Source organism: Puntigrus tetrazona, chromosome 8 (genome assembly GCF_018831695.1).
Source record: "Puntigrus tetrazona isolate hp1 chromosome 8, ASM1883169v1, whole genome shotgun sequence".
Classification (NCBI taxonomy): Eukaryota; Metazoa; Chordata; class Actinopteri; order Cypriniformes; family Cyprinidae; genus Puntigrus; species Puntigrus tetrazona.
The window spans coordinates 6,774,874-6,801,798 of NC_056706.1; the positions used below are offsets into that span (position 1 = coordinate 6,774,874).

Consider the following 26,925-nt stretch of genomic DNA (forward strand, 5'->3'; position numbering starts at 1 on the left):
TGTCATAAATCATGCAGATGTTTAATTACTTGAATACAAGTTTAAAAGATGAATGAAGGGCTCTACACGATCTTGTGTGTCGAAACATTTTCTATACCCATAAACACCACATTTTGAGCATACAAGGGCCAACAGTTCTCACAGTTGGCAAAATGATTTATATTTCCCCGTCCAATGTTTCCTGAATATTTATTTTCCTATCGGACATACGTAAAGAAAAATAAATGTCACATAGGAAAATAAATAATTTCAGGTAATCTTGCTGATTTGCTTCACCGACATGAAAATGCATCATATAAAAATAATTGATACTTTCTCATGGTAGAAATATAAAAGTATACAGTATTTTTCTTTAGTTCTGAAGTGGATTATGTGGTGTTTGACGAATGGGCGAGATGCTTCCCGCGCCATTGCCTCTTCTTTTTTTGCAATTTCCAGCAAATATTCTAACATTTTCCTCCAATGGTTAGATTTTATTTTATTTATGCTGCTGATATATGTTCTGTAATTTCATTTCTTTTTTTTTTTTTTTTTTTTTTTTAAATTGGACATACACATCACACTCTAACACAGAAAACAGAGAGAGGGGCACGTGTGGAACCAATGAGAACATAGACACGGATTTTAACAACAGCAAACAAACAAACAAACAAAGTACACATACATACAGACTTACGTCATACATACAAACATACTTAGTTATATAAAGCTAAACGATGAAGTATCATAACTGGAGTATAGTAACTGTAGTATTAATTGTCGTAGTTTTAGCAGAAATATAACCACTATAATAATCGGAACAATAATGTTATTAACTAAAAGGCGAAAGGAGTAATCCCCAAATAAACATCTTTTTCCTCTCTCTTTTTTTTTTTCCCAGTTGTACACTTTCACTAGGCTCAGTCTTTAAAATCTTTAGTCAGAGTCCTCGTCTACGCGCGCACGTAGATCCATCTCATCGTTTTGGGTATTTCTTTCGAGTGCAACATACTGTATGAGAACATAATCGGTCACTTTCATGCGGAGCGGGATTGTCTTTGGGTCACACAAGATACTGTAAAGAACCACTGGAACATTTTGAAGCAGTGAATCTGTGATAGTGACAGGAACTAAAATTAGGTACAGAAACGAGCGTTTCTCCGTCTGGCTGGCAGTCTGTGCCCCCCTTTCAGAGGCACGTCTCCAGGCTGTGCAGAGGGCTCGCGGGGCACGGGGGAACGCTCGAGCCCAGGTAGACGCGGCTCTCGGCGGCGTTGTTGTTGCAGTTGAGGGTGACCGGCAGGCTCTGCTGCCTCAGCGGGCGAGACGGGTAGCGGGATCGCGGGGGCCTCTGGGGCGCCTGGGGCTGAGAGTGAGGGCCGGGGTGACGAAGCGCCACACGCACGTGGTTATGGTTGGAGCGTTCCGATTCGTCGTCCACGTCCGTCTCGTCGATCAGGGGGATGTTGTGGACCGAGTCCGTGATGATGAACTCCGGGTGCGCCTGGAAGTCATGAATGGAGTTCCGCGACTCGGGCCGCTCGATGCCGTCGTAGAGGGAGCTACGGAAAGCTTTCACCACCCGGATCTATACGTCAAGGGTGCGGGGGGTAGGAGATGTCAAAGGGAAGAAAATGGAGGGATCAAAGGGACAGAGAGGTGGAGAGAAGTTTAGTCCCCCTTTTGCACTACTCGGACACTTTCAGCTAGCTGAGCTGCGAGAGCTGAAAGTTTCACATCCATTAAGGCCTTCGGTGCAGTAAGGCCTTTGAAAAGAAACAAAACTCCACAGCCATTCTATAGGCCTCTATAGAATGACGGCCAAAAACAATCATTGAAACCCAAGTTGTAATTACAAGAGGAAAAGGAAATCTCACAAGACGGCAAACACAAATAGTTCCAATAAAACGGAAGGATACCATAAATATAGTGAATATGATCTGTCAAAGCAGCCTTAGCCCCCTGTCTGCCTTTCTTTCGATACAATTTCAGCTTTATTGATGATCATGATCAAAAAGTTGTTGTTGTTTTTTTACCTCTTTTGTTTCGTGAGCAGAAAGGCATGTCAAATTAGTGAGCATAACAAATTAACAGATAAAGAAAATAAATAAAATAATAAAAGGCAAGTATGTATGCAAAGTTCAAAAAAACGGAATTACAACTTTCACTGTTGCCAGTTCAATACCAGGTGATTAAAATTCATGGAACACTAAGAAAAAAAAAAAACACATGCAAACGAACGACAGGAAACACCAAGAAAACGATGACTTTGAAGGCACGCACGCCACCATGTGGTACAAACACACACATACACGCGGTGTACACAGTACACACACAGAAAACACACAGAAAGTGAGGTTTAAACTACACGGCTGTGCACAGAACGCACGAACACAAAAACATACAGGAAATAAAGACATGCGTATTCACATACTGTTGGTGTTGACAAATTCTGTAATACAGATTCAACAAGTCTTGAAAAAACAGATTGCATTAGTTACTGTAAGCATTATTTATTGGTCTGACATCATCAGTTTTCTATTCGTTACATTTATAGGGTATATTTGTAAGCCTTTTTATAATCCACTTTCGATAAATCGAGGAAAAATAAATAAATGAAACAAAGCAAAGTATCTTTGATTATATTAGCTCATTCTAATACGAAGACATTTAGGAGATCTTGATTGCCTTGTTTTTGTGGAAAGGAAAAAGAAAAACCAAACTCTCTATGCCCTCAAAAGTATGAACACATCAAATGGGACTCGTCTCCCATGCAACCATGCACAATAATTCAAGTTTCCTCTTCCCGTTCATGCTTGGCATGCAAGTACACATTCAATAGGAAAAAAATATCCGTAAAAACATCGATCGAAACGGTCCATGTTCCTTTTTCTGACATCCTCGTTCTTGTCATGTGAGATTAAACAGCAGCCGTGGTGAAAACGCATCTTCTTGAAAAATCGTTTCGTGTGCGTGACCATGCATGTCGGGACCATCGCATTCATCGTCCGTAAGGTTTTTTTTTTTTTTTTCCCGCTCTCTGCATTCTACATGCATAGCCAAACCACGTTCGGGAATGACCACAAAGCGATGTGACTGACAGAGGGAGGGGACTTCACAACATGGACACAACAGCGCTTCTGCGGATTTGTTTTTCCAAAGAGCCATTCGTTTTGAGCTTCCTTGCTTTTTCATTTAAAGCTATTTTCTCTGCTACGCAAGCACTGACATTGTAAACTTTCGAGTATAAGGCCCAGAATTTGAAATGGTTATGATATCAAAGAGGGGGAGAAAAAAAACATTGTGAATTAACTGCAGTGAGGAATCGGCTAAGTCTTTCGTAATTCAGGCACTGGATGGAAAAACAGAAAAGGGATTGTGTTTGAATAGCTCCAAACACATCGCATCAGAACTCCTCATGACAGACGGCAAGAGAGGGGAGGTGAAAGACAGACGCTTGAAGGATGGAGGTCTTAACCTACAGCACGAATCATGTTCTTTTGTTGTGGCATGATACCCCAACAAAAGCTTTTGAGAAGCAGCCCTCTTGTGCAACATCACCAAGGCATTATTTTGCGCAACTATAACAATAAAAAAATATACTGGATCTTTTTATTTTTTTCTGTGTTAGATTTGATCTAAGATATCAGCACAAAATGCTAAAGACGATGAAACAAGGACAGAGACAAGAAATAAAAACAATATACTGGACGAGACCGACAGGACAGGACAGGATAAGACACTAAAAACATGTGTTGAAAAAATAAGGACAAAATATATTCCACTTTTAAAGGTTCGTAAAATAAAAGAAACTGAAGATTAACATTGAAGGGGAAGTGATAATGAAACTGGGGGGCATTCCAGCTGGGCTAATGCTCGGTGGTCTCTTTGAAGGGATTTGGAAATGCTAAGACGCAGCTGTTTTCTTTAGACCACGGAAAAGATCGCTTCTGGTACCTGGAGGGCAATGTTGATGTTATATTTGGTGCATTAAACAAATCGCTGTCTGCGAGAGTGACTCTCAAGAAAACTACAGCTGTTTAGTGACAGTGAATCATAGCAGCAGGTAGTAAGAAAGCTTTTCTTATGTGTAGAAACTCAAGCAGCAACAATTAGCAGGACACTTTCATTAGACGCGGCAGGTTATAACACGAAACCTGTGAAGAGAGAAAGGAGAATCTGAACAAGGCGCACAATGACAGAGCAAAAAAAAAAAAAAACACTTTTGTCCTGAACGGGATAGAAAAACGTTAGCATTATCAATGCTAATATCCCTAACATGAAAATGGCAGCAGAAACCATTATGGGCTTATACTCGCAGGTTTACAACAGTCAACCTTTTGCTTTCGTTGTTCCCATGTTGTCAAACGGATCGATCATCTCCACTTTAGTTTCTCAATTCAGTTCAATTGCTGTTTGGCTCTTTCGAGTGAAATTCTGGTAGCCCTTTTTTTTGGCAACATTGATTTGAGGGTGAATTATTGGCAAAATCAAGCAACGGGAGAATCAAAAAAAGGCAACAAGAAAAAGAAAACCAGCCTCATCTTGGCAGCGCCAAGCCAGAATTAAACGAGCAAGAGCAAGAAATAAGTTATGAGGTAGCGAGGAAGGAGGAAAGAAAGAAAGAGAGAAAGAAAGAAAGGCCACAAATGAATAAGCGAAACAAACTAAAAAAGCACATGTAGAGAGATAAAGCAGATGCTCTGATGATAATCTGCTCTCTCTCTCTCTCTCTCGCTCGCACGCGCACACACACACACACACACTCAACATTCAGCAGACTAGTTGCGTTTGAAGGCAGGCAACAATGCACGTGTGTGTGTAGGTGTGTATGCTAGCCATCTGAGTGCACGGGCTCTACGAGGTGCCGTTAACGGAATGTAAGGACTCACTCCCGGGGGCACCAGTTGCATTGGCAGTGGAGAGAACTACGTGAGAGGGAGTAGAATTATTGGTTACGTCATGGAGTTGGCTGAGCACTGAAGAGCGGCGTCTCACTGCACCCTGAAACGAACCACTTCTCTTGAAGGTACTCACTACCTCCATCTGCAGGAGAGAGAGAGAAGGACATCACACAGACAGGCGAATGAGCTTCATGAAATGAACGGGATGGGGCTTTAATCACTCGAGGGAGTTTTGGGAAGGAACAGCTTGCAGGAAAGCAGCATTTCACAATAATTTGCTAATGTGCAAGCCAATCAGCCAGGGCGTTTCTTCAACTATGAGCACTTTATTGAGTTTTTATTTTTATTAAGTCTAATCATTTTAATTTTCTTTGTCATACGAAACATTAAAACTTTATGTATAAATTGCATTATTTCACCCTTGAAGGACCCCAACTTTTAATCTTAAAATATAAAAAATACATAATACAATTTTTTAAAAACTATTAGTTTAATAAATAATTTTAATACTGTTAAATATTACTTTTATTGAATATATAAATGTTTATAAACTATTATATAAACCTTTTTAATGCTGTCCCTTAGTAGTGACATTATTTCTGTCATAACAAATTCGTTTGATAACATATAAACAAATACACCAGTGAAAAGCATGATGTGTGGATAAAAATTTTTTTATAATACTTTTTTATAAGCATTTCCAATTAAGCTGTAATTATGTGAAATAATGAAAAAAAAAGAAATCTATTTACAGTACATAAACTGGTATTTGTGAAATATTACAAAAATAATTCAAATTTTATTTTCATCACAAAACACAACACCATTTGAGATGTGGAAAATGACACATAGGTACAGAAAGTGCAAAAGTGCCTATACTTGAAGAAACATGCAACACTTTAGTATAGGGACCAATTCTGACTATTAACTAGTTATTTATTAGCATGACTGTTATTGTTATATTGGTTGTTTATTAGTGCTTATAAAGAACATATTCTACATGACCATATTCTGCTATTCCCAAATCTAACCCAATACTTAATAACTTAACAATTTAACAACTACCTTACAAACTATTAATAAGCAGAAAATTAAAAGTTCACCAAGGCAAAAGTCGTAGAAAACGATTTGTTAATAGAGAGAATTGGACCTTAAAATAAAGTGTGACAAAGAAACAATGTGTATACAAACCATGAAAATATTTATAAATTCAAAAAGGCCGATAATAGTTACCGAGGAGCGACATAATACATGGAGACGCAAGTAGCAGAGCAAAAGGACTCAATAAAACAGCGTGATATAGCAGCAGAGAGAATAAAGGATGAAGTGAGGGAGAGAGAGAAGTTAAGATTTACAACACAGAAAGCTTGTTAAATATTAATATTTCATCAATATATAAAGGCTGGTGAAGAAAGAAAAGTATGTTTGAGTTATGAGGAAAATAAAGTTCGAAAAAAGTGCGCAAACTAGAGCATGTGGCACAGAAGGCATTTGGTATATTTTAAGGCAGTATGTGTCTATGCGGGAACAGCTGTCCCTGTCGAAACAACGCAAAAGCAACGTTAAACCAGACAGGACTAGACGAGTACTGAACGTCACCTGAGTCTGAATTCGATTGAGTCCTCTGAACCACAGGATCTGTCCTCGTCTCAGCTCTCTCTCGGCATAGTCGATCTCCTCCTCATCCTCAGCTAGATCCTCATCCATGATCTCGTCCGGAGCCGGCCCGTGGCCTGCTTCTTTCAGACACTTCAGCTGATGTGTTGGCACTGATGCTATCACCTGGAGAGAAACGATACAATGGAGCACAACTTAAGCTGATATTTTTCTGGTTTTGAGAGCATCTCGAATGGAAAAGCAGCGGATTGCAGCACTTACCTGTCCCCAGATCAGCTCACCCATTCCCACAAACAGGCACCAAAGCCACTGCTCCACATTTAAGGGGGAACAGCTGAAAGGCTTCCCACCAAACTGCACAATCACAATCTACAAATCACAAACAGAGATATAGGAGTGGAGTGGTGTACTTTAATCTGCATGTAAACCACAAATGCATAAAATTGTATCGACAAAAAAAAAATTATTTTCTGTCTTTTCAAATTCTCAAAGCTGCAGTCTGTAAGTTTTGCCTCTTTGTTTGGAAACCTGGAACCAGGCTATCCATAATCAAAAGCACATTTAAAACTGGAAAATAATTTCATTTCATTCACATGTGTTTCATACAATTCTTTCTGGATTACAATCCACCATCAAAATGAGTATTTTTGTGTCCTTGCTTAATAATATTAGCATATTAGAAAGATTTCTGAAGGATCATGTGACAGTGAATACTGAAGTGATGATGCTTAAAAATTGATCTTTGCCGTCACATATGTAAAAACAAATATACATATGTAAAAAGAAATACATTTTAAACGTATATTGAAACAATCCATTGTACTACAAAATACAAGAAATAAAATTAGTATTTTTACTGTATTTTTGATTACATAAATTCATACACAGGAGTAAGCATAAGGACTTCTTTCATAAACGTTTATTTTTTTAGCATAAAAAATGGTATAATGAAAAACTCCACAATTAAGTACTACGTAGTTTACAGTCTTTGTCACATACTTCAGCAATGCATTTCTAACCTTTCTAATCAGTAAGTCAGAATTGACTTTACACAGACTTTAAACAAGTGAAAATGGAAAGAATCTAGACTTCTTTGTCTAAAGATTTGTATGTGTTTACCTGTATTGCAAAGGTCCCCAGCACAATCGAACAGAAGATGGGGTTTGAAAAGATCCCATCAAACACGTTCCTCTCTCCGTGGATCTTACGAGCATTGATTTCATTGAAGAGTTGCATGAGGACAAAGGTGTTAAAGATGATGGTGTAATGCTCCGACGGAGGAGAGTGAAGTGGAGCGTTACGTCCACTGTCTATGTCAAAGATCTTCTCACCTGAGCAGAAGGTCAGGAAAATATGACATGAGTACACAATATCAACTGAAACCAATAAATTTAAATGATTTATAACGTAAAATATGACACATAGCAATTGTGCATCCCTGTAGATATAAGAAGACAACAGAGGTTATGCATCTATTCAATACTTTGACAGAAACAGAGCGCAAAGTACCGTACCTACAAAGAGCAGGGTGAAGATGATGATAAGCTGGTACACTGCATGGCCAAGGATGTTCTTCATCATGGTTCTGGATATGAGGGGGTTGTTTCGGCCGTAGGGCTTCCTCAGGAGCAACGCTTCGGTGGGTGGCTCTGTGGCAAGAGCCAGAGAAGCAAATGTGTCCATGATCAGATTGACCCACAGCATCTGCACTGCCTTAAGGGGTGAATCCTACATACACAAAAACAGAGCAAATAAATAAATAAAACCCAGTTTAAATGTCAGGTTATATTAGTGCATATATACACTGCCATTCAAATGTTTCAGGTCAGTAAGAACTTTAAAGTATTTGATAGAAGTCCCTTAAGCCCACCAAGGCTGAACTGAAACGAGTAAAAACAGTAATAAAGAATTCTATCAATTTTTAATTGCATAAAGATAACCTAAAAACAAAAGTGTAATTGATTCCTGTGATGTTCAAGCTGAAATAACATAAGCATTACTTAAGTCTTTAGTGTTATCCTTGAATCCTCAGTAAAATACAGATTTTGGGCCCTTGAAAAGGTTTGTGCAGCTTAATATTTTTGTGCAAATTGATATACATAAAAAAAACAGCATTTATTTCATACAGAAATATTTGTAATGTTACTTTTCACCAATGTAACTCATCCTTGCTTAATAAAAGAAAAAGTAAATAACATCTTACTGACCCCAAACTTTCGAATGGAAGTATATATAGTCTATGCATGTACCTGCGTGATACAGGCACCAGTGAAGGCTACTATGACAGCCACCACGTTCACTGTGAGCTGAAACTGTAAGAACTTGGAGATGCTGTCATACACATTTCGTCCCCACATCACAGCCTTTACTATGCTGGAGAAGTTATCGTCTGTCAGGATGATATCAGAGGCCTCCTTGGCCACATCTGTACCAGCGATGCCCTACGCAAACAGAGAAAGTAATTATTAAATCTGGTGCGTTTAATTGAATGTTTTTACACTTAGTGTATTCCCAATCTGTGTATACCAGTTGATATGCACCGCATCTCATACACAATAAAATACATCTTTATTGTCAGCCGTGGTTGATTAAATTTGTCGTTTTACCACACCAGCATAAACCAAATACACTTACAGACACATACTACAACACACATAAAAAAAATACTAAATCACATAGATTTTGATTAATAAACCCGATCGCAGCAGGTACAATGGATCTTCTATAAATATGTGTCTTTGCTCTAGGCATTAAATATTGTCTCCCAGAGGGCAATAAAACAAACTGATTACACAGAGGATGAGTAGGTTCTTATAAAATATACTCTGCTTTCCCAACACATTTTGATGTGCAAACCTCTGTGGTCTGCCAATGGTTTTACGAACAATTATTAGTGACTCTTGCCAGATTATTATTTCAGCCTTACAATTGAGGTTCCCATACCATAAAGTTAAATTATACATCAGCACACTCTCTACCAGTGACTTGTAGGCAATTTCCAATATGTTCTGACTCATATGAACTTTTCCAACTTGACGTGTGGTTTGGAGGTTGGCTTTCAAACTAATCCAAGAAGTAAACTTTACTGTCAACCAAACCTGATCCTAACCAAAACTTAGTGTAAAAGCATCATTCATGTGCACTGAATGTCTCATAATTAGCTTCAGTTGAGTTTATCATAACCCTACGTGTAACAGAACCTCCGAAATAGATGGCACAGAAATTTAGTGGATGGATCTTCTCACCATTGCAAACCCCACATCAGCCTTCTTAAGAGCAGGTCCGTCATTTGTGCCGTCACCGGTGACTGCAACCACCTGCCTTTGCTCTACAATGGTGCTGTCTATGATACCTGGCACAACACAAGAAAATAAATCCTAATAGTTCATTCAAGACCAACATATATGTAATGCAAATTTGGCCGAAATGGTTAGAAAACCATTATCGACATCAGGAAGTTTTTGTATCGCTACTCAAGTCAGCATAAATGTCATCAATAATGTACTGTATGGTACTGTTAATGATTATAAGAGAACTCCATTAAGGACATAAAGGAGAGGTTTATTATCTCCAAAGGACTGAGGAGTAACTAGTTAACAGAATGTAACAGAATTATGTGATTTAATTAAAATAATGTAACTGTAATTAGTTACAGATAATGAGAAAAAATGTTTAATTAAATTACAGTTACTTTTGAAAATGTTTATGATTACTAAGGGGGTTACATCTGATTTGTCACACTCACACAAACACACACACACACACACACACACACACACACACACACACACACACAAAAGGAGACACCAATGTTTCTGCAGTATAGGACACATGATTATTCAATAACTGTTTTATTTTCTATTTTGGTTTATGTCATATGCTTTGTTTTTCCATGGCATCGTTAGATGCCAGTGTTTCTTGTCATAACTATGCAAAGATTTGATGTCAAAACCAGTATCATAGCTATTTATAACTATTTTGTGTTATGATTTTAAATCTGTATTTAACCTCAGGATGATATCAATGTAAATAAGAAGTGTAAAGCCTGATTTTGTGGTGGGTGTGCTTTAAATTATTACATGGGTCTGTGGAATGCTTGAATCTGGTCAGTTGTGACATTCCATGGTACATCTGTGTTAACAGCTGCTAAAAAACTAATACAGACTCATCCTGGTAGCTAAAGTTGGTTCTATATGCTAGGAATAGTTTTTTGGTGGAAGCTTTAAGTTTGGTTAGCTAATAAAATAGTACATCTCAATCATATGCCTTAAATGTCCATTAAGGTTGATGATTAAGTTTTCATGGAAGCTTTATGTTCAAATATTATAACTCAGTGTTATATAATCATAGAATCAGTGTTTCATCTCCAATTATTTACTTTTGTTGCAAGCCATGTAATAAGCGGGATAATGTACATCCAGCTAGTTGTTATCGCAAAACAAAAGATGTGCATTATCACCTAATAATAATAATTCAAGTAATGAAGGATTTTGATAGACTGACAGGAAGTGTTGAGTACTGTAAGGTTAAACCGGCCTGATTTAAACATTTTAAAATGATGAACAGTTGAAAATAATAGAAATGTTGATTAGGGTAAACTGTAAAAGACTTACCTTTGACTAATGTGTGTTTGTCTGTAGGGGAGGAACGAGCAAGAACTCTGAGCTTGGGCCAAATTTTGTCAATACGCTCTTGCTCAATCTGCAACAAAATTTGGGGAAAAACACCACCATGATTACAAGGTTTGCAGTCTGTAGGATTTTTTATATTTTAAAAAAAGACTCTTAAGCTCACGCTGGATGAATTTACTTGATCACAATACAGTAAAACAGTAATATTATCATATTAATGTATCAATGTCACATTCATATAATAGTAGTATTGAAATATGGTTGAAATATTATTTAAAATTGTAATAGATTATAAAATGCAGTTCATTCCTGTGTTGGCAAAGATTAATTTTTCAACAGATATTACTCCAGTCTTCAGTGTCACATAAATGATTGTAATATGCTGATTTATATAGAAATTGTTCCTGCAATTATTCGGTATATGACTACAAAACTTGGAAGTATACCTCTCCTTTCTCATTTCTGATTCGCCTGTTGAAGTCCTTCCCTTCCATACACAGGAAGTCGTCTCCAGGATGGATGATGCCACATTTGGCAGCGATGGCACGTGCAGTGTTTATATTGTCACCTGTCACCATACGCACGGTGATGCCTGCTCGCTGGCACTTCTTGATGGCGTCTGGGACCTGATTCAAATTTTAATCAGCAAATCAGGACAGATATCAATATCATAACTGTGCCTCATAGACAGCATTTTAGACTTCTTTTGATTAATCATTTTCGGAAGTGATGTTCAGGGTATGTACAGTTTCTTAGGTAAATAGGAGACATTAAAATGGTCTGTATACCTCAGGTCGAACTGGGTCTTCAATGCCGACCACTGTGATGCAGATAAGGTTGGAGACTATGTCTGTCTCATTGTCCCATTCTGGCATGGGGTCAGCTGGGAGCTCCCGGTAAGCGATGCAAATCGTACGAAGGCCATCGCATGCCATCGGTTCAATCACTTTCTTCACCATCTCATCTCTGTCCCGTGGCCTAAAAGCACGAGCCTCGCCGTCACCGCCCAAGATGAACGAGCACCTAAAATGAACGCAGAACAGTTTGATTCATTTATCTTTACAGTGTATTTTTGACAAAGACTACACTTTTCAAAATGCGCATGGTACTAATTTTCAGTGCTCACTGCTCACAAATGAGTTAATTAGGCCTTAAAGAAAGTAGTAGTCTTTAGTTTGAAATTTTTTAACTAATGGCCAATGAAATAAAATGCTAAACCTTCACAAAATGTTAATGATCAATATCACAAGTAAATATTATAATAAATAGACTGGAATTTGAAAGTCAGAGATAACTTTTTTTGTTATATTTTTGATTACCAAGGCTGCATTTATCAAAAATGCAGTTAAAACAATACAATTTACAATTTTTTAATATATTTTAAAACAAATACTGGCATTGCTCCAGTCTTCAGTGTCACATGATCCTTCAGAAATTGCTTTCATATGCTGATTTGCTACTCAAGAAACATTTCTTATTATTATCAATGTTGAAAACAGAAGTGTGGAAGCTGCAATACAATGTCTCTCTCCAGATTCTTTGATAAACAATGTAGAAAAGCATTTATTTAAAAAAGAAATGGTAGTTAATGTTAGTTACTTCTTGAGCAGGATCTCAGAGGCTCCTTTGCTGTACAAGCGGAAGCTTCCGTCAGGCATCTGAATGACGGTGCTCATGGATTTCCTGACAGAATTAAAGGTGTAGACTTTATAGAGCTTCTCTTCAGGGATCTGCTCCCTCACAGCTTGATAGTCTTGCTTCAGGTCCAGCACGAGTCCCAGCAGAGAACATTCTGTCTTATTACCCACTTGTTTGGGCAGCCCACCTTCCTTATCTGCAGCCTGGGAGGAAGAGGTGAACAGAGTAAATGAAAGCAGAAAATGACAGTCATAAACTGTAGTGATATCACTGTAAAGCATGGCCTCTCGAGGTTCACTGCAAAAGCTTAGTGCTGAAATATATAGTGTTTTAGTAAAGTACTCTCACCATTATTTTGGAGGTGTAGGCGCAGTTCACAGCAATAGCACTGCTGGTGAGCTCAAGAGTCTTTGGGTTAATCTGGTCTGGTCTTGGGATGTCACGGAAGTGCTGGTCCCCTACATAAATCTGCACTACTGTCATCCGGTTAGTGGTGAGGGTCCCTGTTTTATCTGAGCAAATTGCCGTAGCATTGCCCATAGTCTCACATGCGTCTAAATGACGCACCAGGTTATTGTCCTTCATCATTTTCTATAGAAAGGCATTGATGGGGAGAGTGTTAAAATGTTATATGTATGTAAATGACAATTATGGGATGGGCTCAACGTTACAAAATCAAGTGCATACATAACTTGCCAGAAAATAACAATTATTAATTTTTGACTTACCTTTACTGAGTACGCCAGGGATATGGTGACAGCCAGTGGCAAACCCTCTGGCACAGCCACCACCAGAACTGTAACTCCGATGATGAAGAATTTGACAAAGTACTGCACGTAAATAGGTGTGCATTCTGTCAGCCAGACCCGTCCCTGAATGACGAACGTTTCGATCACGAAGTACAGCATCAGGATAATCACAGTGATGGCGGACATCACCAGACCTGCAATAAATCATACATGTAATTGCTTAGAAAAGTAACAGCACACCTCTCCTGGAACAGTCACACTATTATCATGTATAATTCATTGGGTGAATTACTGACCCAAATACGTACTACCAAATGTCAAGGTGCCCCTAATATAGAATTTTGAAATTCGAAAATGACCTTTCATGCAGTGAGTAACGCAGCTCTAAGTGAATGAGGGTTGATTTACTAATTTAGTTTTTTCAAAGACGTTTCTAAAGCTCAACAAGAATGTAATTATTTGTATTATAGAGAGAGAACATTACCATTTAAAATAACTTTCTATTTATTAACTTTCTAATTTATTAACTACTAATTAAATGAAATAGAATTTACTCCTTTGATGGCAAAGTTGTATTTTCAACAAACATATTACTCCAGTAATAATGGTAATGTATGACGTCAGCCTTAGAATAGCCACTTTATAGTATTAATTTACCTTGGATGGTGCAAAAAACTGAACTGGGAAAGAGATCAACTGTTCTGTTTTACAAAATACGAAACACGCAGGTACTGGGCTACTCCGCAGCACTACCTTTTATGGTGTACTCGCTTATTATATACATTTTGTAAATTGTGAACACAAAAAAGTTAAGTATGAGCAAAAATAACGCTCGACTTAGCAAGCAAATACAATCAGAAGAACTTGCCCTAACTTGAGACCTCCCCACCTGCTTTCCCGATTTGCACTGCCAGCTTGGTGAGTTTGCCCTGAAGAACTGATTTTTCCTTCTTGGGCACACTGGCTTTTTTCTTCTCTTTCTCCTCCACTTCCCCACCTTCTGCACTCTTCAAAGGCTGCATCTCCATGGCAACAGCCTCATCCTGTTTCTTAGCTATAGTGGGTGGAGACAAAGTGATCAGGCAAACAGAATTATAGGTAACTGTTAGAAATGTTAGAAAAAGCAAACTACACAGAATAACACTTTTTGGTTTGCAGTATGTAGTACGCACAATATCAGTGCCTACTGACAAGACATAAGACATTTTACAAAGTACATTAACCTATTAATATCTAAAACACACAATAAAGCCAGCATTCTGCATATGCTGTCCATTTTGCAGATTTTCATTTGGAAAACAGTTGATCATAATAATGATTTTATCTTGTCATAAATCAATATGAATTTAACCTCTTAAAAGTGATCGTAACTCAATTCTAATTCAGTCTCGAGAGTCACCTTTATTTTGATTGTTCTCCAGGGTCCCGTCTTGTTTCCCTGTGAAGGTTAATGCAGACGTTTAAACAAAACAAATATAATTTCTGCTGGTTCAGGTCAATGTAGCTGACATGAGAGAACAATAAAGTGCATGAGAAATGAAACATAAAACATGGAGGGATAACATTTGACAGATACGGAGAGTTAAAACCAGGATGCTGTTTATGAGTCATCTCTCTATTGTGAATGTCACCTACCATTTATGATGTTGTGTTCTTTGGCTTCAACACTGGGGAACTGCGTGGATGAATTACTATTGACCTCTGATAGAATTGTTAGAAACAGAGGATAGGACAAAAACGAAGGTGGTATGTAAAGACATAAAACAAAACCTAAATGCTGAACAAAAGCAATGAAAAATCAACTCAAATGAGTGAGCAAAATTTCTGAGCATTTCAACGCATTGAAATAGAATTGCCCCAGACCATTAGACAGTTTTGCATCTGGATAATTCTATGTGGGTATTCAAGCAAAATGGATTTTTCTTTTATGATGTGCGTGTTTAATCATGCTCAGCTTTTAAGCATTTGTAAAATACTTTCAAACAACTGACAGACGCCAACCTTTCTTGCAGTCTTTCTTCTCTTCCTCCATCTCTCCGGCCCCCAGAAGGGTGAAGATGATTCCCGTTTGAGAGTTGACCCCAACAGCAGTGACCACCATTTTCCCAGAGCCCTCCATTACATGAGTGCCTGAATTTTGTGAAATGCAGAGAAAATGTAAGTATTTCCAACAATTTATTCCCAGCTTTTTCGCTTCCCTACTCGAAAGACTACAGTTTCACTTAAAAAAATTTAAAAAAATAGCCTACCAATTCAAATTAAAATAGCTTATTGGTGCCATCTTGTGACTAAACATGGTTAGCTACTGACTAAAGGACTTTAGTATTCATTTTAATAAATATTTTGAACATAAAACCTTTATAAATGACTAGACGTTCAGGAGTCTCCAGTTACAGCATGTTTAATTTAATTGAATGACTTCAAAATTTATATTTTACAAAACTACAGGTTGACATGCATGCAAGGTCAAAAAACACTTTCATTTTCTTACAATTTCTTTTTACCTTATTTATTCATAGACTCCCAAGCGATTTGGTTAACAATTAATTTTTCCAGGACCCTCCAGTGATTGGTCGATTTCATTTAAAGCATTTTCATTCAGATCAACGTGAAAAGAACAAAAAGTGGAAGCGGGCAATAATGTTGACATGAAACAGCTTGCGGCTCGTTTTAAAAACAACTCGTTTCAATAATTCAGAGTCGACTCTTTCTTTTGAGAGACAATAACTTTATACACGGCGCTCTTTCGGATTTAAAACTTTGCAGGATGTTTTTGTTCACTTAGAGCTGCGTTACATAATAGGGGCAGCACTTTAAGGTGAGGTTAGGGGGAAATATAAGCCTGTACTGTTATTTTATCAACGCCCAATCAATAGTATGAGTCATGGATAGCTTCAATTAATGTATTGATGTTATTTGTTGTGCTCACACAAGCCCAGCGCTTGTCTAAACCAAAGATTAGAATTAAAGCTGAAGTTTCCTTCATGGCCTTTTCTTTTAGTGTAATACAATTAAACTGAACCAGATTGCTTTGTTCCCCGATTCAGCGCACATTAATTCTTGCATTGTTCACCATTATTTTGCCTTGTTTTCCAGAAAAAAAGCACCCACACAAAAAAGCCTAACTATAAAATACAAATAAATGTACTTGAGAAGAAGATTTGTTTAAAAAAATGTTTTGTTTTGTTTTTTTTTACAAATTCAGCAAGGTTTGTCTACTGCCAATGAGAGAAGATATTTTTGCAGAGACAGAGATACAAAACAAAACTACTGATTAAGACAATTATTTTGTGCAGCATGCATTTCCTTCTTCACAACAGAGACCTTCAAACATACATGTTGAGAAAAGATGACTCTCCCATAATTACTGAGAAAATAATATGCACCCCTCGATGATTAATTGCACACGCTGATGAATGACAAAAAAAGAAGGATTGTCAATAAAACAAAACATCTTCACGAAAACTAGTCATCTTAAAGTTGAGAAACATGCAGCAAGAGATGCTTATCGAGAAAACGTCTTAGATTGCACAAGAGTTTCACTAGATTTTTCCAAATTCTTCCTGATAAATCAAAGTGGTTTTAAATTAAGAACCTCCTGCCTTCAAAACAAGTTTTCCCTCAGGCCATCCACCTCCTCAATGACCTTAAGAACTGACTGCACAGGCTGGAAACCATCCAGTACTGCTATACTTTAATCTACCATCATATATCATATGTGATCGCATCAAATAATAAACAGTTTTTTATTCATTCAAACCTGAAAATAACCATAGAAATGGAAACAGCTAAAATAAGTTACAGTTACAATGCAAAATGACATATTTACTATTTAAAATATTTACTATTTCTAGGTCTTCATTAATCAAATAAATAACACTGATCATTAAGAGACCTTTATACTAAAGCTCAGATCTTCTTGCTTCTTATTTTTTAAATGTCATTTTTAGGAAAGCTACATTTTCAGCAGTCAACGCTCCAGTAAAACTACAGCATGTTTGAATCATTTACTAAACCATTTGTGACCCAGGACCACCAGACCAGTCATAAAGATATTCTTTTTAACTGACGTTATATATATAATAAATATGCTTTCCATTGATGTATGGTTTGTTGAAATCGGACACTTTTTGGCCGAGATACAACTATTTGAAAATCTGGAATCTGAGAGTGCAAAAAAAAAAACATTACTAATAAAAACAAAGTTCTTGTATATTTTTGGTAGGAATATTAATCTACTTTAATCTACTAATGTTTTCTCACATCCCGCAGTGTATTTTTGGCTATTACTTATGACTGGTCTTGTGGTCCTGGATCACGTTTTAGTTTCTTACTGAGAATATGGGCAAATCAAGAAATTTTGATTCTGTATTGGACAATCAAAGACGTTAACAACATTCAAATTAGTATTCATTATTCTTTGTTAATGTCAATTTAGCGGTGCAAGTCCACTCTAATCGTGTTACACGTGCATTTTTCACATCAAATGTCTAAAAAGCATGTTATGTTTCCATAGATTCCATTTCCCATTTTTCACATTTGATTATGTTGAGGTCGTGGGGTAACGCTGCGTGTGTGGCCAAGCGAAGAAACAGCTGCTGCTCTGGTGAACTGCGATCATTAGAAAGAAGTGGCAGAGCAGGTCTCTGGAGGGCCGAACACAAATCTGAGCCTTTCTCCAGGAAGCAGAGATGAGGAGGAAGCTGATTAACCTGTTTATCAGACCTCAGGGACGTTCCCTCATTAAACCAGTCAATGAGATTTAGCCCAAGCACTGCGCAACCTGAGTGTTAAAGTATTGACAGAATACTTTGCACAATCCCCATCCTCCCAAACAGCAAATTGGTTTAATTCAGATGGATTGCAATAGTGTCAGTCTAAATTAATTGACAGCGGTAATTCTGTGAAGCCTTACAGTAACTACACACGTGACATTATAAGTAAAGGGAATTGTGCCTCTAGGAATCGAACAAACAAAACACCATTTGAACGCGCAAGCCTGGATTTTTAACCACCGTTTAAGCGCATCCCAAATCATCCGAATGGTGAATATCTTTCAGTATTTGTATGGTTTTGAATATCCAGAACTGTTTATGTAAAGACACACACAAACATTCACCACAACCTATGGCCATATGGCCGACCCAGTCCACACAATCCCACGCAAGCACATGCAAACATATGTTCGCTTATATAACCTTTACTCCCTACCTGACAGCAGCATGGGATCCTTGTCGATGGATTTGCGTACGTGATCAGACTCTCCAGTGAGGGAGCTCTCATCGATCTTGAGGTCGTTGCCTTGGATGAGAACACCATCCGCAGGCAGGAGGTCGCCTAGGAGACCCCAGAGTGACAGCAACAGATCAATCTTACAAGCCCTTGAGTACTACTACCTTTAATGAGCAAAATTACTTAATTAATTATTCAAAGAAATCTTCACATCCTTTTTATATATTTCAAATAACATTATTATTATTTATATACATGCACAATTTAAGTAAAATTGTAAGAATTTGCTATATGAATAATATAATACTAACACAGATTATACATTTGTAAAAAATGTTTTAATTTGTGAATGCAATTTTAATCTAAATTAATTCAACAGAAATTATTTAAATTGTCATTTATATACATGCACAATTTAAAGTATTATTTTAATGATTTGTAAATAAATTTTACAGAATTAATAAGTTCATTTATATACATACACAATTTTAATTCTAAGGATCTGCTATATTAATAATATAATACTAATATAGTAAACAGATTATGAATTTATGTATAAATAATTTATTTAAATTTTTAATGCATTTGTATATTTTAATGCTATGTATAAAATAATTAAAAAAATGTAAAAATGTAATTTTATATATATTAAGTGTAATTATATATATATATATATAAGTATATATTTATATATATATATATATATATATATATATATATATATATATTTATATATATATATATACACATACATATACTGTGTGTGTGTATAAAATTAATTTAGATTATTTTTATAATTATATAAAATTATAATTAGAAGTGAAAATAAATTATACTTAACATTGTTTCAATTTAGTTAATTTGATAAATTATGAGTTCATAAAGAATTTTGTAGGGATCACAGGAACTTAACAGCACACTTTTAACAGAAACAAGACTCCTAAAGATTTAAAGGTTTTTAATAAAAAGATAAAGTAAGACTACTTGTGGAGCAAATTTTGAACTCTACTGACCATATTTGACCTGGGCAATATCCCCCACCACCATCTCAGCCACGGGGATCTGAATGACTGTGCCGTTCCGCACCACAGCGAAGCGCTGCTCCTGCTCGATACGGCTCTGCAGGCCACGGAACTGCTTTTCTTTGCTCCAGTCATTAAACGCTGTCACCACCACCACGCAGAGCACCGAGAGCAGGATAGCTGCACCCTCGATCCAGCCCGCCTCTGCCTCTCCCTCGTCCTCCGCACCTGCACTCACATTACCACACGCTGGAGAGAAAGAGAAAGAGATGGAAAGGTAAAAACGTGTGGGAGGACAGAGAGTTTGAGTGTCTACTTCTAATCCTTTGTGTTCTTTTATCTATCCATCATCTCTCACGCCGTTCCATTTTTCTTTGCTTTCTTAGCTATACTGGTTCTTAGGATTACTTTAAAAATGCATTAAAAAGATTGCAAATTAACAACACAAGACCACTTTAGGGATGAAACTCTGAAAATGTCTTGATATAAGCATGTACAAGTAGCAGTGTTAATATTAGCAGAATAAAGGTCACCAGACTGTTAAATTATTGAAATTTTAATGGGGCTACGACATGAAGCATATCACGTTTTCCCTGAGCCACTGATGAAAGGCCAGAAATCCCTTTTATGGTGAGACTACGTTTGCATTTTTTTACATTTGTACTTTCTTTCTTTTTTTTACTGAATACTTAAGAGCCCAATTCACCTTCAGTGTCCCCTCCTGGCGGCTGGTAAAAGGACAGTCCGAGGGAAATAATGGCCGCTATTTCCAGGATTATAAGGGTAACATCCTGTAGAGCCTCCCACACCAGCTGAAGGAAGGTCTTGGGCTTCTTAGGAGGGATGAAGTTCATTCCAAACACTAGCCGACGTTTCTCCAGGTCCGCAGGATTGTCCGATAATCCTTTTGAAGGAAAAGATGGGACTTACAATTATTGTCAGTGATCAAATCTTACTTATGAGACCTAAATTGATATATTAATATTAGGACTGCAAACAGATGGAGAATTTCCGTAAATGTACTTCTGGGAATGAACTTCCCAAAAATTCCAAGAAGATTCCAAAAAAAAAAAAAAAAGACCTGGAAAGTTTCCAAATTACTGGAAAGTTACGAAAAAACAATTGGAAATGTTTTTTGCCACCCTATTATTAATTTGGCAACCACAGCAAAGTGTCAACCTGAAAAGCATGAAACATTCCGCAAAAAGGATGTTTTACATACAGTGCAGAAACTGTCATCCTAAGATGGTGTAAATCGAGATATGCTTTATTCTAAAAAAAAAAAAAAAAAAAAATCGAAAAAATGCTTTTCTATCTTAGATTTTTGTCTTGTTTCCAGCCAAAATATCTAAAAATTCTTAAATCATGAAGGATTTTCTAGACAAGTAAAAGTTATAGTCTTGAAAATGAAAAAGTTGAAACAAGCAAAATAATCTGCCTATGGAGTAAACTAAATAATCTTGCTTAACTCCAACTTGAAAACAAGACAATCATTTTTACTTTTCTTAAAAATTCTTTCACGTTTGTAGATATTTTGGCTTCAAACAAGAAATGCATGCAAGCTAGAAAAGCATTTTTTGCCGTGTGGTGCTTAAAAACCCTTAATTCATTTATTAATGGGTTTTTCTCTATGCAAATGGTTTCGAGAACTTCCTGGAAGCTCATTAGTCATCACTCGATTCTGTTAGCACCAATCCCTGACCTCTTAGGGTGACAGGAAGGGAGGGGAGAGGACATAACAAGAGAACACAGGGCACAGATGGTTAAGTCAGTGTGTTTCGGATGCACAACAGGGTGTGATTTTTGGCAGCAAGACCCAGACAGACTGTCACGCTCTCTGCATCCTCACCCTGCCAATCATCACCTGCTGCCCCTGGCAACCTCTCATCTCCCATCAGAGCTTCCCTTTCACTCACTGTAAAACCTAATTGAGTTACTCCAACGGCTTGTAGGAAATCATTTCCCTAACTCATTCCAATTCCCCCGATTAATTCATTCAGTCTCCGTTCATCACAATATGCACAAGTAAATTAAGACAACCGAGAAACACCAAAGCAATCCCCTTTCCACGGACAACCAGAATTGAAAGACTTTTGCGGTACATCCAGCCCTTTCTTCTACCCTTTCATCTTTCCATCCATGCCCCTAAGCTTCTCTTTTTGTATCCCTGTCACGCTTTCTGAAGAGTGTCTTTTCAAAGAGCAGCATTAAAAGAGGAGAAAGCGCTTTACAATAAACTTAAAGTAACCTCAACGTGGCTGCCAAATAGCGATGCAGGCAGACCGCATGACTTAGTCTGAAAGCAAGTGGTCAGAACAAGATGCGAATCAATGTGATTATCAGAGCGCAAAGTAGGATCATCTACCCACAATAGCTGCTGCAATAAAAGATTCAGAGCTAAATTATGTTTTACATTACGTTGAAAGTTTAAATCTTCGCAGATTAAGCACTGTGCTTTTATTCAGTTTCTGATCATTACAAGCATGAAATACGGAGGAATAGAAAATGCTAAACAAGCTCCTGATATATCTCAAAATATGAATATAGATTTATTATGCAACATCATTAACATATGGCAGGAGCTTTGCAAGAGTTTTGATATTGTCTAATGATGTTTTATGATACTAATTCAAGACGCTTTACTTTTAAAGTGCAGTTTGAGTTTACGTATTCTTCAGTGATATTTTAATATTATTTACATAGAACGTATAGCATATTAAAAAGTAACTTAAGTTTTATGTGATTTGTATTAGGGTTTTATATATATAGATTGTATTTGTTTTCATTTTAGTTTTCTTCTGAAATCTATATTTTATTTCAGCTTTATACTTAATTATACTTAATTATACTTAATAATTTATTCATTACTGAAAATTAATTATCAAAATCGGTGTGCTCTTTTTTTATCTATAAAGTTACATATCGTATATCATGTGTGAATCAAGACATCAATCAAGACATTTCTGTAAATATGAATAGTCTGCTATGATGTTGCATAAAGAAATACGCAAAGATGTTCTGAAAAACTGGACTTGAACTTCCTAATACAAAGCTGCTTATAACATGGGCGATACAAGGCATTTCATTTTTAGTGTGAAAAATGTAGAATAGAATTCAACACCAGGTGCTCTTCAGGGATGTCTGCTATCTAAGGCAGATAAGCCTGTCATTTGGTATTCTTTCTGTGAAGGCAGGCATGTTTCAGTGTTTATAGATAATATAGATGCATCTGAATTTAAGGAACTGGTTCACTCAAAAATTAATTCTGTCGTCATTTACCTGTCCTCATGTCATTTCCAAATCTTTCTTTTGCGATGCACAAAAACAAATCTTGAAGAACTAAACCTGTTGCCTTTTCTCATGCAGTAACAATGAACAGGGACTGAAGCGTGAACGTATTCAAAAAAAAAAAAAAAAAAAAAGGCCCATACAACTTGTGCACTGCATTAAAAGTCTTATCGGTGAATAGCGACTTAAATTTTTGTCCGCTCCTGACACAAAACTACCGTAGAGCTGCAGAAAACCTATATGAATATGTAATTCACAAGACTAATGGACCAATTTTATGATACTTTTATGGTGCTTTCGCATCTTTTCTGATAAAAGCCTCAGTCCCCATAGGGACTAACTGCATGGTACACAGCAATCAGTATAATTCTCCGTTTGTGTTCCACGGAAGAAATAAAATCATAGGGTTTCGAATGACCTGAGAGTAAGTAAATGACCACAAAATTGTTATAATAGCTGAAAGTGTCTGTCTGTTTCAGGATGCACGTGTGATGTAATTAGCAAGTGACCTGGTCACGTCCAAACTAGTACTACTCACCATCTGCAGGTGAAGTCTTGAGTCTGTGACAGAGGGTTTCTGTGTCTGTGTAGTTCTCCTGGATCTTCTGCAGGGCCTCGGGTCCCCTCAGCTCCATCAGTGAGCACAGATCATCTATTGTCACTCCAAAATCTCCCTCATGGCTTCCTTTGTCCATCCCCGGCTTCTTAGGGTGGAAGTCTACCGTGCTATTGCCCAGATCCCCCATGATGGCGTGTTGGTTGTGGAAGACTGGAAGCTTTTTAGCAGGTGCTATGAGCTAAAAGATGGATACCTGGGAAAATGTGTGATCTCTTTTGTCTTATTTATATTCCTCCTCGCCTATTTCTAAGATGTTCTGTATGTAGTTCTCCATACTGAGATTGTGAGATTGTTTGGGGTTTTTCGGTTCTATGGTGCGGTAGCTGTGGCTCCCCTGAAATTTCCCCCCATAAAGAAAAAGTCAGCAAATAAAGTGGTAGCCATTGTGCCAATCCATCTCTATGAAGACCAAATGAAGCGAGCGTTACTGATTAATAAACAATAAAGAGGATCTAGTGACACAGGAATAACGTTGGTACAAAACCTGAGGAACAAATAAAGAAGAATGTTAGAAGTGCATTACTGAATTTCCAAAAACACACAGCTCTGAAACATCAAAAACATAGTGTATATATATATATATATATATATATATATATATATATATATATATATATATATATATATATATATATGTGTGTGTGTGTGTGTGTGTGTGTGTATATCAAAAAAAAAAAAAGAAAACATTATCATGAAACAAAAATAGCTGGACATAAACATAAAAAAGCTTTATTTATTTTACATTTATTTATTTATATATTATTTATTTTAATCATACAGATTAATTTATCATAGGATAAATCACCAATATGACAAAATAATGAAATAAAGTTTGTATAATTAATCATATCAAGAAATTACATGAACATATTTAAACAGTAGCCTACAAAATCACAAAACAGCAGAAATCAAAAAGGCAACAACACAAAAACATCAAATCATTATTTTGGCTTGGGGGCATTTAAATGATGCAAAACTGCAGCGTTAAAAACACGTGACAGGTTTCCCCGACATTTATGACAAAAACATCAAAGGCTCAAAGGCTGAGTTGAGCTTTTCATCTAACACCTGCCTTGATAAATGAATAGACATTTTGTCCTATAGCTCAACGCGTGTTAGCGTTATTTTATTTAACTATCGCTATTTTATTACGCGTTCGTCTGTTTACCCAGCACTTAACCGTGAATTTTTGTCCACTTTTGGGTTTCATTACGAACGTATTTGTTCCTAATCGCAACTATCCAACGCGTTTATTTATTAAACCTCCTGAAATGTGAAGGTGGCATTTGCTCACCGAGGTGTCACAGGTGTAGGAAGTTTGTGGGAAACGAGCGTTCATCACGCACACCTACTGCAATGACTTGTTTGCATAATATCCGAGTGAAACCGAGGACAATCACTTCTTATCTAAACGCCTTTCGAAATACTCTCTCTTGATAAAAACGGCGTACGCGCGCCTCTCCCCAACCCATGTACTTCACAGTGCCGCCTCTCGACGCAAAATCTGCCTTCTCTCAGTCCGAGACGCCTGCGCATGCGCACATAAACACTTGCCCAATCCCACTGCAGAACAGATTTACGAAGGCAACACTACCAGCCATCAGGCCTGCAATTTTGGATGACATTACAATCCGCTTGAGCTCTGCGCCTCCATTTCCCTGCTGTGACACCAACTTTAGGTTACTGAACATTAAAACCCGTAATCTGCGCGCGCCTCCTCATCTTTTATTAAAAATGGCCAGGAGATTCCTCAGCAAAAACGCGCTTTATAAACGATGATGCCCTTTCCTGGTAACCTTCAGGAATCAGATGTTCACCTTGGTCCGCTGTACAGCTGCTCACATCTTATAAAAGTGCCTGTAGCATTTGTGTCGTGGTTTTTCGCTTTAATCGCAGCGAGGGGAAGCGAAACAAATGTATATTAAAACATTTGGCGGGGATTAAAATGAAAGGCTGCACAAACTGCCCAGACAGCAAGGTTACATTCATCCATCTCCTGCTTTTCAGTCTTTTAAAAAACTAGTTATTCGTCCCATGCATACGGGTATTTATACATACACTGCTCTTAGTTAAGTTTATTTCACAATAATAAAGATTTAATATTTTTAAATAAATGTCAAAGAGTTGTTGTCAAAGGTGTAATTGTGACACTGTGTTATATTTTATTTATACTGGGCATGATTATTTATTCTGCATTACTAATTTATTTTATGACGTTACAAACAATTGTTGAACAATCACGAATGCTCTGCCTCCTGACATAAAACATATCTATTTGTGAATTGAACGTGCTGGGCATGCTGTAGATGGTTATAATAATTTCCATGCACTGCTTACCTACTGTAATCATAATAATAAAGCATTATACATTAGCAGACGCTGGACTGCAACAAATAAACAAACCCGACACAAAACATACCCTGATGACACCACAAGGCACTTGTGAACATGTATGCGTGAACAAATATATTCACTCACCGCGCAGGCCATGTTCCAAGGACATTTGACGCTGAGTCGAAAAAAGAAATGATATCCAGTGATTTAGCCTCAAATCATGCCCATCATGGAGAACACAAAAAATGAAAGTCACATCATTTGACCTTTACGCTATTCCAAATGCAGATGATGCGCAACGGTGCAGAATAGAAATCAAATGAAGGGAGCAGGAGGCAGCAGACGGTGGTGAGCACTTCATCTTATGCGGAAGAAAACCTGAATGATGCAGATGAGATTGTACCATGTCCGCATTAATTAATCGGTTAAAAACGGCGTGTTGTGCTGTCGGGAACGTAAAGGAGGCTCGTTTTGGTCACATCGTTGCTGTTATTTTTGGCGCTGACTGATAGAGTGATGGGTGAAGGAGAGATGTGGGTCTACATGCTGATGATGCCCGTTTGACGCGCATCTCTCGGTGATGGCAGCAGCAGCAGCAGCATCCCAGCGCTGGAGGACGGGAGATGGGGGAAGGGCGGAACGAGATCCAGGCCTCTCGCTCCCCCCTCTCTCTCTCTCTCTCTCTCTCTCCGCAATCCCTTCTTTTTCCCGGTAAAAGACGAATTCTACTATGGCGAGGGATGGGTTTTTCGTATTCATAACCGGGGCTTTTGCCTTCGGAAGGTAACCAAGCAAGGTAACAACGCAACGTCAGCACCGCTAATTAATATTCATAAGCAGAGCATTCGCCATTGGGTGGCTGTCACGATACGTTGGCGCGATGTACTTAATATTCATGAAGCAGGCGTTCGG

The 26,925-nt window shown here is 37.4% G+C and overlaps 1 protein-coding gene across 7 annotated transcripts; it reads right to left on the reverse strand.

The window, feature by feature from the left end:
• atp2b3a (ATPase plasma membrane Ca2+ transporting 3a) lies at positions 1-26,722 on the reverse strand. Of its 7 annotated transcripts, none has more exons than XM_043247834.1 (23): positions 26,158-26,716; positions 23,599-24,163; positions 20,479-20,676; positions 19,764-20,021; positions 18,730-18,855; positions 15,520-15,648; positions 15,154-15,219; positions 14,918-14,956; positions 14,408-14,572; positions 13,498-13,712; positions 13,118-13,360; positions 12,731-12,972; positions 11,920-12,154; positions 11,578-11,757; positions 11,114-11,201; positions 9,746-9,852; positions 8,750-8,941; positions 8,015-8,228; positions 7,620-7,831; positions 6,762-6,869; positions 6,483-6,665; positions 4,939-5,025; positions 1-1,567 (listed from the first exon to the last, which is right to left on the reverse strand). In XM_043247834.1, exons 2-23 carry the CDS (start codon positions 23,804-23,806, stop codon positions 1,169-1,171), a joined length of 3,894 nt encoding a protein of 1,297 aa, XP_043103769.1. In that variant the 5' UTR covers positions 23,807-24,163; positions 26,158-26,716; the 3' UTR covers positions 1-1,168. The 7 variants fall into 7 exon arrangements, with proteins under 7 accessions (XP_043103769.1, XP_043103770.1, XP_043103771.1 ...); XM_043247835.1 differs by lacking the exon at positions 26,158-26,716 and adding an exon at positions 24,974-25,127; XM_043247839.1 differs by having other exon boundaries at positions 1,402-1,567; positions 4,872-5,025; positions 26,158-26,722.
• Between the last annotated feature and the right edge of the window lie 203 nt (positions 26,723-26,925).

Coding starts and splice junctions, on each gene's coding strand:
- atp2b3a (XM_043247834.1), bottom strand. CDS start 23,806: ATGGGGGATCTGGGCAATAGCACGGTAGACTTCCACCCTAAGAAGCCG. Junction 15,220..15,519: donor GAAGAAAGACTGCAAGAAAG/GTTGGCGTCTGT, acceptor CAATTCTATCAG/AGGTCAATAGTAATTCATCC. Junction 5,026..6,482: donor TCAATCGAATTCAGACTCAG/GTGACGTTCAGT, acceptor TCTCTCCTGCAG/ATGGAGGTAGTGAGTACCTT.